At 58.6% G+C, this 17,254-nt stretch overlaps 2 protein-coding genes across 3 annotated transcripts in view; one reads left to right on the top strand and one right to left on the bottom strand.

Annotated features, from left to right (window-relative positions):
• Nucleotides 1–5,186, top strand: part of HAUS5 (HAUS augmin like complex subunit 5) — an 11,080-nt gene extending 5,894 nt beyond the window's left edge. The window contains exons 8-12 of the mRNA XM_038126501.1: nucleotides 414–465; nucleotides 1,665–1,772; nucleotides 3,157–3,459; nucleotides 4,609–5,119; nucleotides 5,176–5,186. Of these exons, the coding sequence (XP_037982429.1) occupies nucleotides 414–465; nucleotides 1,665–1,772; nucleotides 3,157–3,459; nucleotides 4,609–5,119; nucleotides 5,176–5,186 (985 nt within the window). The remainder of the gene's footprint in view (nucleotides 1–413; nucleotides 466–1,664; nucleotides 1,773–3,156; nucleotides 3,460–4,608; nucleotides 5,120–5,175) is intronic.
• Nucleotides 5,187–11,880: 6,694 nt separating this feature from the next.
• Nucleotides 11,881–16,846, bottom strand: LOC119696765 (cytochrome c oxidase subunit 6B1). 2 transcript variants are annotated; one of them, XM_038126609.1, is made up of 4 exons: nucleotides 16,749–16,846; nucleotides 14,574–14,681; nucleotides 13,003–13,103; nucleotides 11,881–12,068 (listed from the first exon to the last, which is right to left on the bottom strand). In XM_038126609.1, the coding sequence occupies exons 2-4, from the start codon at nucleotides 14,677–14,679 to the stop codon at nucleotides 12,015–12,017; spliced, it is 261 nt and encodes an 86-aa protein (XP_037982537.1). In that variant the 5' UTR covers nucleotides 14,680–14,681; nucleotides 16,749–16,846; the 3' UTR covers nucleotides 11,881–12,014. The 2 variants fall into 2 exon arrangements, with proteins under 2 accessions (XP_037982537.1, XP_037982536.1); XM_038126608.1 differs by lacking the exons at nucleotides 14,574–14,681; nucleotides 16,749–16,846 and adding an exon at nucleotides 14,188–14,278.
• Nucleotides 16,847–17,254: the final 408 nt, after the last annotated feature.

Below are 17,254 nucleotides of genomic sequence, written 5' to 3'. Positions count from 1 at the left end.
CCCAGGTGTGCCCTGTCCTACGTGCGTTACCTGTCCCAGGTGTGCTCTGTCCTACGTGCGTTACCTGTTCCCAGGTGTGCCCTGTCCTAGGTGTGTTACCTGTCCCAGGTGTGCTCCGTCCTACGTGCGTTACCTGTTCCCAGGTGTGCTCTGTCCTACGTGCGTTACCTGTCCCAGGTGTGCCCTGTCCTACGTGCGTTACCTGTCCCAGGTGTGCTCTGTCCTACGTGTGTTACCTGTCCCAGGTGTGCTCTGTCCCAGGTGTGCTCTGTCCCAGGTGTGCCCTGTCCTAGGTGTGTTACCTGTCCCAGGTGTGCCCTGTCCTAGGTGTGTTACCTGTCCCAGGTGTGCTCTGTCCTACGTGTGTTACCTGTCCCAGGTGTGCCCTGTCCTACGTGCATTACCTGTCCCAGGTGTGCTCTGTCCTACATGCGTTACCTGTCCCAGGTGCGTTACCTGTCCCAGGTGTGTTACCTGTCCTACGTGTGTTACCTATCCCAGGTGTGCTCTGTCCTAGGTGTGTTACCTGTTCCCAGGTGTGCTCTGTCCTACATGTGTTACCTGTTCCCAGGTGTGCCCTGTCCCAGGTGTGCTCTGTCCTACGTGCGTTACCTGTCCCAGGTGTGACACCTGACCCACATGTGCTCTGTCCTATGTGTGGTCCCTGTCCCAGGTGTGCTCTGTCCCAGGTGTGCCCCAGGTGTGTCCCAGTCCCAGATGTGGTACCTCTCCCAGGTGTGTCCCTGTCCCAGGTGTGCTCTGTCCCAGGTGTGACACCTCTCCCAGGTGTGTCCCTGTCCCAGGTGTGCTCTGTCCCAGGTGTGACACCTCTCCCAGGTGAGCTGTGTCCCAGGTGTGCTCTGTCCCAGGTGTGTCCCTATCCCAATCCCAGGTGTGTCTCACCTGTCCCCGGTGTATCCCAGGTGTCCCACCTGTCCCAGGTGTGTCTCACCTGTCCCAGGTGTCTGACCATTGTGCCTCATTGTCCCAGCTGTCACACCTGCCCAGGTGTGTCTCACCTGTCCGCAGGTGTGTGTCCCACCTGCCCAGGTGTGTCACACCTGTCCGCAGGTGTGTGTCCCGCCTGCCCAGGTGTGTCTCACCTGTCCGCAGGTGTGTGTCCCACCTGACCAGGTGTGTTTCACCTGCCCGCAGGTGTGTGTCCCGCCTGACAAGGTGTGTCTCACCTGTCTGCAAGTGTGTGGGTGTGTGTGTCACCTGCCCAGGTGTGTCTCACCTGTCCACAGGTGTGTGGGTGTGTTTTTCACCTGCCCAGGTGTGTCTCACCTGTCCTCAGGTGTGTGGGTGTGTGTCTCACCTGTCCTCAGGTGTGTGTCCCACCTGCCCAGGTGTGTCTCACCTGTCCTCAGGTGTGTGTTTCACCTGCCCAGGTGTGTCTCACCTGTCCTCAGGTGTGTGTCCTGCCTGACCAGGTGTGTCTCACCTGTCCGCAGGTGTGTGTTTCACCTGCCCAGGTGTGTCTCACCTGTCCTCAGGTGTGTGTCCTGCCTGACGAGGTGTGTCTCACCTGTCCGCAGGTGTGTGTTTCACCTGCCCAGGTGTGTCTCACCTGTCCTCAGGTGTGTGTCCCGCCTGACCAGGTGTGTCTCACCTGTCCTCAGGTGTGTGTCCCGCCTGACCAGGTGTGTCTCACCTGTCCGCAGGTGTCCGGGCGCCGCCTGCCGCTGCCGCTGTCGCTGGCCGGGGGCCGGGTGCAGGTGCGGCGCCGGGGGGGGCAGCGCCAGGTGCTGCTCACCTGGGCGGGGCTGCAGGTGAGCCTGGCGGGGTGACGGCGCCGTGACCGTGACGGCGACGGCGGCGGCGGCCGGGGGGCTCTGCGGGGCCTGCACCGGGCAGCGCACCTGTGCCGCAGGTGAGGGGCTGGGGACACCTGGGGACAGGTGAGGGGCTGGGGACACCTGGGGACAGGTGAGGGGCTGCGGGAACATGTGGGGGGGGCCTCAAGTGAGTCCCAGGTGTGTCCCAGGTGGGGGTGGGAAGGTCCAGGTGCCCCCAGGTATGTTCCAGGTGTGCCCCAGGTGTGCCCAGGTGTCCCCAGGTGTGCTCTGCATGTCCCCAGGTGTCCCCAGGTGTGCCCCAGGGTTCCCCAGGCATGCCCAGGTGTCCCCAGGTGCCCTCAGGTGCCCCCAGTTGTGTCCCAGGTGTGTCTCTGGGTTCCCCAGTCATGCCCAGGTGTCCCCAGGTGTCCCCAGGTGTCCCCAGGTGTGTCCCCCCAGGTGTATCTGGATTGTCCCCAGGTGCCCCCAGGTGTGTCCCAGGTGTGCCCAGCTGCACCCAGGTGTCCCCAGGTGTCCCCAGGTGTTCCCAGGTGTTCCCAGGTGTGTCCCAGGTGTCCCTAGGTGTGTCCCAGGTGTGCCCAGGTGTATCTGAGATGTCCCCAGGTGTGCCCAGCTGTGCCCAGGTGTCCCCAGGTGTCCCCAGGTGTGTCCCTCCAGGTGTATCTGGATTGTCCCCAGGTGTCCGCAGGTGTCCCCCCAGGCATGCCGAGCTGTGCCCAGGTGTCCCCGGGTGTCCCCACGTGTGCCCAGGTGTATCTGAGATGTCCCCAGGTGCCCCCAGGTGCCCCCAGGTGTCCCCAGGTGTCCCCAGGTGTGCCCAGCTGTGCCCAGGTGTCCCCAGGTGTCCCCAGGTGTGTCCCCCCAGGTGTATCTGGATTGTCCCCAGGTGTCCGCAGGTGTCCCCCCAGGCATGCCGAGCTGTGCCCAGGTGTCCCCAGGTGTGCCCAGGTGTTCCCAGGTGTCCCCAGGTGTATCTGAGATGTCCCCAGGTGCCCCCAGGTGTCCCCAGGTGTCCCCAGGTGTATCCCAGTTGTCCCCAGGTGTCCCCCCAGGTGTAACTGAGATGTCCCCAGGTGTGTCCCAGGTGCCCCCAGGTGTTCCCAGGTGTCCCCAGGTGTGTCCCAGGTGTCCCCAGGTGTGCCCAGGTGTCCCCAGGTGTGTCCCCCCAGGTGTTCCCAGGTGTCCCCAGGTGTGTCCCAGGTGTCCCCAGGTGTGCCCAGGTGTCCCCAGGTGTGTCCCCCCACCTGTGGGGGAGGCTCCCGGACACTCCCCCCCCCCCCCCCCCCATCCGTGTCCGGGCCCCTCCCTCAACCCCTCCCCCCCTCTCTCTCTCCCCCCTCCCCCTCCCCCTCCGCAGCCCCTCCCCCCCCGCCCCGCCCCTCCCCCCCCCTCCCCCGGCACCTGCCAGGTGAGCTCGCGCGGCTTCCGCACCTTCGACGGCGCGGGGGGGGCGTGGGGGAGGGGCCGCCCCTCCCCCCTGGTGCTGGCCCGCACCTGCGCCCCTCCCCCACCCCCCGGAGCAGCCCCGCCCCCCGGCGAGGCCCCGCCCCCCGGAGCGGCCCCGCCCCCGGCGCAGGTGGAGGTGGCGCTGGCGGGGGGAGGGGCGGTGGCGGTGACGCTGGGACGGAGCCGGTGGCGCCTGCAGGGGGCGCGAGCGCAGGTGAGACCCGGGGGGGGGACGAGGAGGAGGAGGAGGGGAGGAAGGCCACGGGGATGGGGCATGGAGGAGGCTGGAGGAAGCATGAGGAGGAGGAGGATGAGGATGGATGAAGGTTGGATGGAGGAGGCTGGATGATGATGATGATGATGATGATGATGATGATGATGATGATGATGACGACGATGGACAATGATGATGATAATGATGACGATGATGATGATGAGGATGATGAGGATGATGATGAGGATGATGAGGAGGATGACGATGATGAGGATGGATGAAGGTTGGATGAAGGAGGCTGGATGAAGGATGAGGAGGAGGATGAGGATGATGATGGATGAAGGTTGGATGGAGGAGGCTGGATGAAGGATGAGGAGGAGGATGAGGATGATGATGGATGAAGGTTGGATGGAGGAGGCTGGATGAAGAATGATGACGATGATGATGATGATGATGGATGGAGAAGGCTGGATGAAGAATGATGATGGATGATGATGGTGATGATGATGATGATGACCATGACGATGGATGAAGGTTGAATGGAGAAGGGTGGATGAAGGATGAGGATGATGACGTTGATGATGATGACGATGATGACGATGATGCTGACGATGATGATGACGATGATGATGATGTTGACAAGGATGATGATGATGTTGACGATGACGATGATGTTGATGTTGATGATGACAATGATGACGATGATGATGTTGATGATGTTGATGATGATGTCAATGACGATGATGACGATGATGATGTTGATGATGTTGATGACGTTGACGATGATGACAATGATGTTGACGATGATGATGACGATGATGATGATGTCGACGATGATGTTGACGATGATGACGATGACGATGACGTTGACGATGATGATGTTGATGATGTTGATGATGACAATGACAATGATGTTGATGATGATGTTGATGATGGCAATGACGATGATGTTGACAATGATGACAATGACGATGATGATGACAATGAAGATGATGTTGATGATGTTGACGATGACAATGATGATGATGATGTTGATGTTGATGATGATGACAATGACAATGACAATGACGATGACGATGACAATGACAATGATGTTGATGTTGATGATGACGATGACGCTGGCCTGACGAAGGTGCCGCCCTCCCGCAGCTGGACGGCGCCGCGCTGCCGCTGCCCTTCTGCCTGCCGGACGGCTCCGTCTGCGTGGGCGCCGCGCCGGGCCGCGCCCTGCTGCTGGTCACCCCCGAGCTGCGCGTGGCTGCCGGCCCCGGCGACGCCCTGGAGCTCGCCCTGTCCCCCCGCCTGCGCCGCCACACCTGCGGCCTCTGCGGCCACCGCCGCCGCCACGCCGGCCACGACCTCGGGAGCGACCACGGGGACACCGGGAGTGACCGCAGGGACACCGGGAGTGACCGTGGGGAGACCAGGAGTGACCGCAGGGACACCAGGAGTGACCACGGAGACACCAGGAGTGACCACGGAGACACCAGGAGTGACCGCAGGGACACTGGGAGTGACCACAGGGACACCAGGAGTGACCACGGGGACACCGGGAGTGATGACAGGGACACCGGGAGTGACCAAGGGGACACCAAGAGTGACCGCAGGGACACCAGGAGTGACCACGGAGACACCAGGAGTGACCGCAGGGACACTGGGAGTGACCACAGGGACACCAGGAGTGACCACGGGGACACCGGGAGTGACCGTGGGGAGACCAGGAGTGACCGTGGGGACACCGGGAGTGACCATGGGGACACCGGGAGTGACCACAGGGACACCAGGAGTGACCACGGGGACACCGGGAGTGACCGTGGGGAGACCAGGAGTGACCGCAGGGACACCAGGAGTGACCGCGGGGACACCGGGAGTGACCACAGGGACACCAGAAGTGACCATGGGGAGACCAGGAGTGACCACAGGGACACCGGGAGTGATGACAGGGACAGCAGGAGTGACCACGAGGACACCGGGAGTGACCGTGGGGACACTGGGAGTGACCGCAGGGACACCGGGAGCGACCGCAGGGACACCAGGAGTGACCAGGGGGACAGCAGGAGTGACCACGAGGACCCCGGGAGTGACCGCAGGGACACCAGGAGTGACCACGAGGACCCCGGGAAGTGTCCCCAGGGCCGCTGCCGTGAGTGGGACACGGGACAGGGACACGGGGTGGGGGTGGCCGGCCTCTCATGGGTCCCTGCAGGACCTTGATGTGTCCTTGGTGACCTTCTCATGTCCGTCTGTGACCCCTGTGTCCATCCTTGACCTTTGTGTCCACTCCTGTGTCCATCCCTGCCCTTCTCATGTTCATCCATGACCTCCCCATGTCCACCCATGACCTGTGTGTCCACCCCAGGGTCCATCCATTACCTGTGTCCATCCATGACCTCTGTGTCCATCCCTGTGTCCATCCCTGTGTCCATCCATGACCTCCCTGTGTCCATCCCTGTGTCCATCCCTGTGTCCATCCATGACCTCCCTGTGTCCATCCCTGTGTCCATCCCTGTGTCCATCCCTGTGTCCATCCATGACCTCCCTGTGTCCATCCCTGTGTCCATCCATGACCTCTGTGTCCATCCCAGTGTCCATCCCTGTGTCCATCCCTGTGTCCATCCCAGTGTCCATCCTTGACCTCCCTGTGTCCATCCCTGTGTCCATCCATGTGTCCACCTGTGTCCATCCATGACCTCCCTGTGTCCATCCCTGTGTCCATCCCTGTGTCCATCCATGACCTCTGTGTCCATCCCTGTGTCCATCCCAGTGTCCATCCCTGTGTCCATCCCTGTGTCCATCCCTGTGTCCATCCCTGTGTCCATCCATGACCTCCCTGTGTCCATCCCTGTGTCCATCCCTGTGTCCATCCCTGTGTCCATCCATGACCTCCCTGTGTCCATCCCTGTGTCCATCCCTGTGTCCATCCCTGTGTCCATCCATGACCTCCCTGTGTCCATCCCTGTGTCCATCCCTGTGTCCATCCATGACCTCCCTGTGTCCATCCCTGTGTCCATCCCTGTGTCCATCCCTGTGTCCATCCCTGTGTCCATCCGTGACCTCCCTGTGTCCATCCCTGTGTCCATCCATGACCTTTGTCCATCCCTGTGTCCATCCCAGTGTCCATCCCTGTGTCCATCCCTGTGTCCATCCATGACCTCTGTGTCCATCCCTGTGTCCATCCCTGTGTCCATCCCTGTGTCCATCCCTGTGTCCATCCATGACCTCTGTGTCCATCCCTGTGTCCATCCCTGTGTCCATCCCTGTTTCCATCCCTGTGTCCATCCCTGTGTCCATCCATGACCTCCCTGTGTCCATCCCTGTGTCCATCCCAGTGTCCATCCCTGTGTCCATCCCTGTGTCCATCCATGACCTCCCTGTGTCCATCCCTGTGTCCATCCCTGTGTCCATCCATGACCTCCCTGTGTCCATCCCTGTGTCCATCCCTGTGTCCATCCATGACCTCTGTGTCCATCCCTGTGTCCATCCCTGTGTCCATCCATGACCTCCCTGTGTCCATCCCTGTGTCCATCCCTGTGTCCATCCATGACCTCCCTGTGTCCATCCCTGTGTCCATCCCTGTGTCCATCCATGACCTCTGTGTCCATCCCAGTGTCCATCCCTGTGTCCATCCATGACCTCCCTGTGTCCATCCCTGTGTCCATCCCTGTGTCCATCCATGACCTTTGTCCATCCCTGTGTCCATCCCAGTGTCCATCCCAGTGTCCATCCCTGTGTCCATCCATGACCTCCCTGTGTCCATCCTTGTGTCCATCCATGACCTTTGTCCATCCCTGTGTCCATCCCAGTGTCCATCCATGACCTCTGTGTCCATCGCTGTGTCCATCCTTGTGTCCATCCCTGTGTCCATCCCTGTGTCCATCCTTGTGTCCATCCCTGTGTCCATCCCTGTGTCCATCCCTGTGTCCATCCTTGTGTCCATCCCTGTGTCCATCCTTGTGTCCATCCCTGTGTCCACCCATGACCTCCTGGTGACCTCTTGGTGACCTCTTGGTGACCTCCTGGTGACCTCTTGGTGACCTGGCGGTGACCCGGCGGTGACCGCGGTGTCCCCCCGCAGCCCCCTGCTGTGCCCCGGCCCCCGGCGCCGCCCCCCGGAAACCCCGGGACCTGCACACAGGTGAGGATGAGGAGGGGGGAGGAAGGTGGGGAGGATGAGGATGGTGATGGGGGATGAAGGTGGTGATGATGATGGTGATGGGGGATGAAGGTGGGGAGGATGATGATGGTGATGGGAGATGAAGGTGGGGAGGATGATGATGGTGATGGGGAATGAAGGTGGGGAGGATGGTGATGGGGGGATGAAGGTGGGGAGGATGATGATGGTGATGGGGGATGAAGGTGGGGAGGATGATGATGGTGATGGGGAATGAAGGTGGGGAGGATGAGGAGGGGGGGATGAAGGTGGGGAGGATGATGATGGTGATGGGGAATGAAGGTGGGGAGGATGAGGAGGGGGGGATGAAGGTGGGGAGGATGATGATGGTGATGGGGGATGAAGGTGGGGAGGATGATGATGGTGATGGGGGATGAAGGTGGGGAGGATGAGGATGGTGATGGGGGATGAAGGTGGGGAGGATGATGATGGGGGATGAAGGTGGTGATGATGATGATGGTGATGGGGGATGGAGGTGGTGATGATGATGGTGATGGGGATGATGATGATGAAGATGGTGGTGGTGGGATGGTGATGATGGAATGATGATGGTGGTGATGATGATGGGATGAAGATGATGATGATGAAGATGGCGGTGGTGGGTGATGATGATGGTGGGATGATAATGGTGGGATGAAGATAATGATGGTGGTTGTGCGATATTGATAGGATGATGATGATGGTGGGATGATGATGGGATGAAGATGATGATGATGAATATGGCGGTGGTGGATGATGATGATGGTGGGATGATGATGATGATGATGGGGTGGTGGTGCGATGATGATGGTGGTGGGATGATGATGATGGTAGGATGATGATGATGGGATGGTGGGATAAAGATGATGATGAAGGTGATGATGGTGTGACAAATGGTGATGGTGATGTAATGAAGATGATGATGGTGGTGGCGTGCGTAAGATGATGATGATAGCGTGGCGGGATGAAGATGATGACGGGGTGGTGGGATGACGATGACGACGATGGAGGTGGTGTTGTGATGATGACGATGATGATGATAGCGTGGTGGGATGAAGATGATTATGGGGTGGTGGGATGAAGATGACGATGGAGGTGGTGTTGTGATGATGATGATGATGATGATGATGATGATGATGATGATGATGACGATGATGGTGTGATGAAGATGACCACCACGACCATAACAATGGTGGCCACAGAGTGACCCCAGCCTGTGTCCCCCCAGGTCGCCTGCTGGAACCACTGGGAGCACTGGGAGCTCCACTGGGAGCACTGGGAGGGCCACTGGGAGCACTGGGAGCTCCACTGCGGGGACTGGGAGGACTGGGAGGACTGGGAGCTCCACTGGGGGGACTGGGGGGACTGGGAGGGCCACTGGGGGGACTGGGAGGGCCACTGGGAGCACTGGGAGGAGCCACGGGAGGGCCACTGGGAGCACTGGGGGGGCCACTGGGAGCACTGGGAGGAGCCGCGGGGGGGCCGCTGGGAGCACTGGGAGCGCCGGTGGTCCCTGGGGCCATCCTGGGGCCACTCCCGGGGGTCCCCTTGGGGCCGTGAACTGGGGTGGGGACAATAAAGCCACTGGTGTCACCTGAGGGGTCACTGGTGTCACCTGCCGTGTCACTGGGAGGGACTGGGGGGGACTGGGAGGAACTGGGTTATACTGGGAGGGGAATAGGAGGGACTGGGAGGGGTCCCAGATGTGAGGGACACCAGGTCTACCCCCATTGATTAATATAGGGACACCAGGTCTACCCATGGATTGTTACAGAGACACCAGGTCTACCCCAATGGAGTTCAATGGAGGGACACCAGGTCTCCCCCAATAGTTTGATTGGGGGACACCAGGTCTACCCTAATAGAATTCAATGGGGGGACACCAGGTCTACCCCCATAGAGTTCAATGGTAGAGACACCAGGTCTATCCCCATAGAGTTCAATGGGGGGACACCAGGTCTACCCTAATAGAGTTCAATGGGGGGGACACCAGGTCTACCCCCATAGAGTTCAATGGGGGGACACCAGGTCTACCCCAATAGAGTTCAATGGTAGAGACACCAGGTCTACCCCCATAGAGTTCAATGGGGGGACACCAGGTCTACCCTAATAGAGTTCAATGGGGGGGACACCAGGTCTACCCCCATAGAGTTCAATGGGGGGACACCAGGTCTACCCCAATAGAGTTCAATGGTAGAGACACCAGGTCTATCCCCATAGAGTTCAATGGGGGGACACCAGGTCTACCCTAATAGAGTTCAATGGGGGGGACACCAGGTCTACCCCCATAGAGTTCAATGGGGGGACACCAGGTCTACCCCAATAGAGTTCAATGGTAGAGACACCAGGTCTACCCCCATAGAGTTCAATGGGGGGACACCAGGTCTACCCTAATAGAGTTCAATGGGGGGGACACCAGGTCTACCCCCATAGAGTTGAATGGGGGGACACCAGGTCTACCCCAATAGAGTTCAATGGTAGAGACACCAGGTCTATCCCCATAGAGTTCAATGGGGGGACACCAGGTCTACCCTAATAGAGTTCAATGGGGGGGACACCAGGTCTACCCCCATAGAGTTCAATGGGGGGACACCAGGTCTACCCCAATAGAGTTCAATGGTAGAGACACCAGGTCTACCCCCATAGAGTTCAATGGGGGGACACCAGGTCTACCCTAATAGAGTTCAATGGGGGGGACACCAGGTCTACCCCCATAGAGTTCAATGGGGGGACACCAGGTCTACCCCAATAGAGTTCAATGGTAGAGACACCAGGTCTACCCCCATAGAGTTCAATGGGGGGATACCAGGTCTACCCTAATAGAGTTCAATGGGGGGACACCAGGTCTACCCCAATAGAGTTCAATGGTAGAGACACCAGGTCTACCCCCATAGAGTTCAATGGGGGGACACCAGGTCTACCCTAATAGAGTTCAATGGGGGGACACCAGGTCTACCCCAATAGAGTTCAATGGAGGGACACCAGGTCTACCCCCATAGAGTTGAATGGAAGGACACCAGGTCTACCCCCATAGAGTTCAATGGCAGAGACACCAGGTCTACCCCAATGGAGTTCAATGGGGGGACACCAGGTCTACCCCAATGGAGTTCAATGGGGGGACACCAGGTCTACCCCCATAGAGTTCAATGGTAGAGACACCAGGTCTACCCCCATAGAGTTCAATGGGGGGACACCAGGTCTACCCCAATATTCAATGGTAGAGACACCAGGTCTACCCCCATAGAGTTCAATGGGGGGACACCAGGTCTACCCTAATAGAGTTCAATGGGGGGACACCAGGTCTACCCCCATAGAGTTGAATGGAGGGACACCAGGTCTACCCCAATAGAGTTCAATGGTAGAGACACCAGGTCTACCCCCATAGAGTTCAATGGGGGTCACCAGGTCTACCCTAATAGAGTTCAATGGGGGGGGACACCAGGTCTACCCCAATAGAGTTCAATGGTAGAGACACCAGGTCTACCCCCATAGAGTTCAATGGAGGGACACCAGGTCTACCTCAATAGAGTTCAATGGAGGGACACCAGGTCTACCCCCATAGAGTTCAATGGAGGGACACCAGGTCTACCCATAGACTCCAATGGGGGATTTTGGGGGTCCCTGATGGGTTTTTGAGGGGTCCCAGGTGTCCTGGGGGTGTCTGGAGGTGTCACCCAGGGGTGCTGGGGGGGTCCCTGAGGGGTTTTTGGGGGTCCCAGGTGTCCTGGGGAGGGGTCCCAGGTGTTTGGGGGTGTCTGGAGGTGTCACCCAGGGGTGCTGGGGGGGTCCCCGATATTTTGGGGGGCCCCTGTGGGAGCTGAGGTGGGGTCCCAGGTGTGGGGGGGACACCAGGTCTACCCAGAGACTCCAATGGGGGATTTGGGGGAGTCCCAGGTGACATTTGGGGGTCCCAGGTGACTTTAGGGGGGGGGCAGGTGACATTTGGGGGCTCCCAGGTGACTTTAGGAGGGGCCCAAGTGACATTGGAAGGGCCCAGGTGACACTGGGGGGTCCCAGGTGACAGTAAGGGGGTCTCAGGTGACATTGGAGGGGCCCAGGTGACACGGGGGGGTCTCAGTTGACACTGGGGGGGTCCCAAATAACTTTAGAGAGTCCCAAATGTGGCAAATTCTGCTGTCCCCAAATGTCCCCAGATGTCCCCAAACACCCCCAGATATCCCCAAATTATCCCAAATCACCCCCAGATGCCCCCAAATTGTCCCCAAACGCCCCCAGATGTCCCCAGCCGTCCCCAGAGCCAAGGGCCAGGCCCAGTTTTGAACCCTTTATTGGCGGTGCCACCGCGCGTCCCCTCCCTGGGGGGTGACAGCCGTGTCCCCAGCCCTCCCCCGCGGCGTCACCTCCCCCGTGCCGCTGTCCCCGGTGCCACCGGGCTGGGGACAGCTCAGATCTTGCCGGGGAAGATCCCCTCCTCGCGGGCCTCGTCCCACGCCGTCACCTGGGGACACGGGGACAGTGGGGACATCGGCGGGTTGGGGACAGTGGGGACGTTGGGGACATCGGCGGGTTGGGGACAGTGGGGACATCAGGGACATTGGGGACATTGGGGACAGAAGGGACATTTGGGAACAGAGGAGGGACTGGGGACATCGGCGGGTTGGGGACATTGGGGACATCGGTAGGTTGGGGACAGTGGGGACATTGGGAGTTGGGGACATTATTGGGGACATTGGGGGTGGGGGACATTGGGGGACATTGGGGACATTTCGGGAGATCGAGGACATTGGGGACACTGGGTGGCTCGGGGACATTGCAGGCACTCGGGGATATTGGGGACAGCTGGGGACACCGTGGGGACACTGAAGGACTTGGGGACACCCTGGGGACTCCCAGGACCCTGGGCCCACCCTGGGGACACCGTGGGGACACTGAAGGACTTGGGGACACCCTGGGGACTCTGTGGACTCTCAAGGCCTCGGAGACACCTTTGGGGACATCTTGGGGACATCTCGAGGAGCCCCTGCAGGACTTGGGGACACTTGTGGACACCCTGCGCAGCCATGGGGACGCCCTTGGGGACACCTTGAGGACACTGGGGACACTGGGGACCCTCGGGGACATTTCAGGGGCCCTCGGGGATCCTTGGAGACACTTTGGGGACATTTGGGGACACCGGGGCCAGCAGTCAGGAAATGGGACACCCGCGGGGACACCGTGGTGGCACTTTGGGGACATTTGGGGACACTGGGGCCATGACTCACCCAGGAGATCGGACACCCTTGGGGACACCCTTGGGGACACCCTTGGGGACACCCTTGGGGTCACTTTGAGGACATTTGGGGACACTGGGGACTCGCCCAGGAGGGAGGACACCCTTGGGGGGACATTTGGGGACATTGGGGACATTTGGGGACACTGGGGCCGGCACTCACCCACGAGGTGGGACACAGGGACTTGTAGACGCGGAAGTACCACTGGCACGGGGTGGCATCGGCGCCGCGGGCGGCCATGGCGCGCTGGCACCGCTGGAAGTCTGGGGACAATGGGGACAGTGAGGTGACAATGGTGGCATCGGCGCCGCGGGCGGCCATGGCGCGCTGGCACCGCTGGAAGTCTGGGGACAATGGGGACAGTGAGGTGACAACGGTGGCATCGGCGCCGCGGGCGGCCATGGCGCGCTGGCACCGCTGGAAGTCTGGGGACAATGGGGACATTGGGGACACTGAGGGGACAATGGGACATTCGGGACACAGGGGACAGTGAGGTGACAATGGTGGCATCGGCGCCGCGGGCGGCCATGGCGCGCTGGCACCGCTGGAAGTCTGGGGACAACGGGGACATTGGGGACACTGAGGTGACAATGGTGGCATCGGCGCCGCGGGCGGCCATGGCGCGCTGGCACTGCTGGAAGTCTGGGGACAATGGGGACAGCGAGGGGACAATGGGGACAGCGGGGGATTGGGGACACTGAGGTGACAATGGGGACATTTGGGGGGACATTGGGGACATCATTGGGGACTTTGGGGACATTGAGAGGACATTGAAGGGACACTGTGGGGACATTGGGGGGGTGGGGACATTGGGGAAAGTGAGGACATTTGGGGACATTGGGGACAGTGAAGGGACAGGGGGAACAGTGGGGGACTGGGGACATTGGGGACATTTGGGGACAGTAGAGACAGTGGGGACAGTGGGGACATTTGGGGACATTTTGGGCCGTTTCGGGTCATACCCAGGCAGTTCTGCCAGCAGTTTCGGGTCTGGTTCTGCTCGGGGCAGCGGGGAGAGAAAACCCCAAATTCGGGCATTTTTGGGTCATTTTGGGGGGATTTTTGGGGGATTTTTGTGGGAATTTCAGGGTTTTTGGGATTTTTGGGGTCCCCAGGTGGATTTTGGGGTGAATTTGGGGGATTTGGGGCCGTACCCAGGTAGTTCTGCCAGCAGTTTCGGGTCTGGTTCTGGTTGGGGCAGCGGGGAGAGAAAACCCCAAATTCGGGCATTTTTGGGTCATTTTGGGGGGTTTTTTTGGGGATTTTTCTGGGAATTTCGGGGGATTTCGGGATTTTTGGGGTTCCCAGGTGGATTTTGGGGTGAATTTGGGCTGTTTCGGGCCGTACCCAGGTAGTTCTGCCAGCAGTTCCGGGTCTGGTTCTGGTTGGGGAAGCGGGGAGAGAAAACCCCAAATTTGGGCATTTTTGGGGCATTTTGGGGGGATTTTTGGGGGATTTTTGTGGGAATTTCGGGGGATTTCGGGTTTTTGGGGTTCCCGAGTGGATTTTGGGGTGAATTTGGGGGATTTTGGGTCGTACCCAGGCAGTTCTGCCAGCAGTTTCGGGTCTGGTTCTGGTTGGGGCAGCGGGGAGAGAAAACCCCAAATTCGGGCATTTTTGGGTCATTTTGGGGGGGTATTTTTGGGGGATTTTTATGGGAATTTCGGGATTTTGGGTTTTTTTGGGGTTCCCAGGTGGATTTTGGGGTGAATTTGGGGGATTTTGGGTCGTACCCAGGTAGTTCTGCCAGCAGTTGCGGGTCTGGTTCTGGTTGGGGAAGCGGCTGTCGAACGGCGCCGTCTTGTAGCGGCCCAGCTTGGCCCGGATGTCCTCTGCCATGGCTAATTAGCATAATTGCATCGGTTAATTAACACCTCGACCCACTAATCACCCTCAGAAAAGCACTAATTAACAACCCGAGGGGGTTAATTAGGTGCAGCGGGTGTTAATTGCCGGAAAGAACAGAAAAATGTCAATTTGGGGGTTCAGGGGTTCTTAATTAAGCAATTAATTAGGCAGTTAATTAAGCAGCTAATTAGCTAATAGGCTGCTTAGCACGTGGCTGATCATTGATCAATCCAGCCTGTTAATTAGCTCGTTAATTGTTAATTAATTTCAGTTACTAAAAATAAAACACAAACACAGACTGAAAAATCCTTAATGGTGGCAATTAGCAGCTAATTAATTAGCTAATTGGCTGGAGTCTAGTTAATTACCAAGCTAGCCACTTTGATAGCTCATTAATTATTAATTAATCTCACATACCAATAATAAAGTAAAACACAGACAGAAACAGATTGAAAAAGCATTAATTGCAGCAATTAGCAGCTAATTAATCAGCTAATTGGCTGGAATCTCATTAATTACCACGCTACTCACTTCATTAGCTCGTTAATTGTTAATTAGCTGCGCTCTACAACCATCAACAAAACAACAGAAGCAAAACCAGCAGGGAAAAGATTCGAAGGTGATTAATTATGCAAATGAGGCCGGAGGTTAATGAGCATGAGGGGTTAATTATGCAAATGAGGCCGGAGATTAATTGGCCTGAGGGGTTAATTGGGCGCAGGAGGCGAGAATTGCTTTAATAAACAGAAAGAATTTAAATATTGAATCTCCTCGGGGAGGTATTGGAGAAGAATAATTGATTAATTAACGTAATTAGCGCCTAATTAACGGGCTGAATAACAAATCAGAGCCCAGCCCGTTAATTGCTAAGGCAGCTCGTTAATTGACCCCTTAATGATCAACCGCAGCCCGCAGTGATGGATTGGAGCAGAGAGAGAAGGAAGGGCGCTAATTATGCAAATGAGCCGCTAATTAATGAGCCTGATTGGCAGCCCCGGGTCCCGCCCAGCCCCTCCCAGTTCAAACCAGTTCAATCCCAGTTCAAACCAGTTCAAACCAGTTCAATCCCAGTTCAAACCAGTCAATCCCAGTTCAAACCAGTTCAATCCCAGTCCCTCCCAGTCCATCCCAGTCCATCCCAGTTCCCTCTCAGGTCCCTCCCAGTTCATCCCAGTCCATCCCAGTTCAATCCCAGTTCATCCCAGTTCAATCCCAGTCCATCCCAGTTCCCTCTCAGGCCCCTCCCAGTATGTCCCAGTTCAAACCAGTAACCCCTCAGACCCCTCCCAGTGCTCCCAGTAACCCCCCGGAACCCTCCCAGTTCATCCCAGTCCAAACCAGTTCACCCCTGCCTCCATCCCAGTATGGCCCAGCGTCCTCCCAGTTCATCCCAGTTATTCCCAGTTCAAACCAGTAACGACCAGTAACCCCCCAGACCCCTCCCAGTCCATCCCAGTTCATCCCAGTAACCTCACACCCCCTCCCAGTTCATCCCAGTCCATCCCAGTAACCCCCAATCCCATCCCAGTCCCTCCCAGTTCATCCCAGTCCATCCCAGTAACCTCACAACCCCCTCCCAGTTCATTCCAGTAACCTCACAACCCCCTCCCAGTTCATCCCAGTCCCCTCCCAGTTCATCCCAGTCCATCCCAGTAACCTCACAACCCCTTCCCAGTGCTCCCAGTAAGCCCCGGAACCCTCCCAGTTCATCCCAGTCCCTCCCAGTTCATCCCAGTCGCTCCCAGTTCGGCCCCCACCGCCTCCACCGCTCCCCTCACGACCCGCCCAACCCCCCCAGTCCCTCCCAGTCCATCCCAGTCCATCCCAGTAACCCCTCAGACCCCTCCCAGTCCATCCCAGTTCATCCCAGTTCGGCCCTCACCGCCTCCACCGCTCCCCTCACGACCCTCCCAGCCCCCCTAGCGCTCCCAGTCCATCCCAGTCCGTCCCAGTAGCCCCCCCAGCGCTCCCAGTCCCTCCCAGTCCCTCCCAGTTTGTCCCAGTAGCCCCCCCGTCGCTCCCAGTCCGTCCCAGTTTGTCCCAGTTCTCCCAGTACGTCCCAGCTCTCAAAGTCACTTTCACCCCCGCTCGCCGCTCGCCGGAACCAACGAGTCACGCCGGACGCGACGGAGAGTCGCCGGAAATGACGTCACTAAAAGCAACAGAGAGCCGGCTCCAGGCCAGAGCGTCTCCTCTCGGAGGAAAAATGGCGGCGGCGCCGACCCCGCGCGTCCGCCGGAACTGCCCCGAAACGGCGCCGAAACGCCGCGAGCCGCAAAGAAAACCCGCTAGAGCCCCAAAATCCCAGTTTTTATCCCTAAATCCGCGTTATTTATCCACAAAATCGCCGATTTCCTCCCTCAAAACCCCCATTTTGGTCCCCAAATCCCCAGTTTTTACCCCAAAATCCCCTGGGGAGCCTCTTTGGGGCGCTCTGAGGGCACTTCCGCCCGAAAGTGGGCGGGGTTTGAGCGTCGGGAGAGCGAAGGCGCATGCGCGGGGCTGGGTCGGGGACGGTGTTTTGGCGTCATTTCCGGTTCCGGCAGAGGCGCGCGAGCCCCGCGTG

The sequence above is a fragment of the Motacilla alba genome, unplaced genomic scaffold, assembly GCF_015832195.1.
Source record: "Motacilla alba alba isolate MOTALB_02 unplaced genomic scaffold, Motacilla_alba_V1.0_pri HiC_scaffold_35, whole genome shotgun sequence".
NCBI classification, from domain to species: domain Eukaryota; kingdom Metazoa; phylum Chordata; class Aves; order Passeriformes; family Motacillidae; genus Motacilla; species Motacilla alba.
The sequence above is the reverse complement of the archived record's forward strand: the minus strand, read 5'-3'. Positions and strand labels throughout refer to the sequence as shown.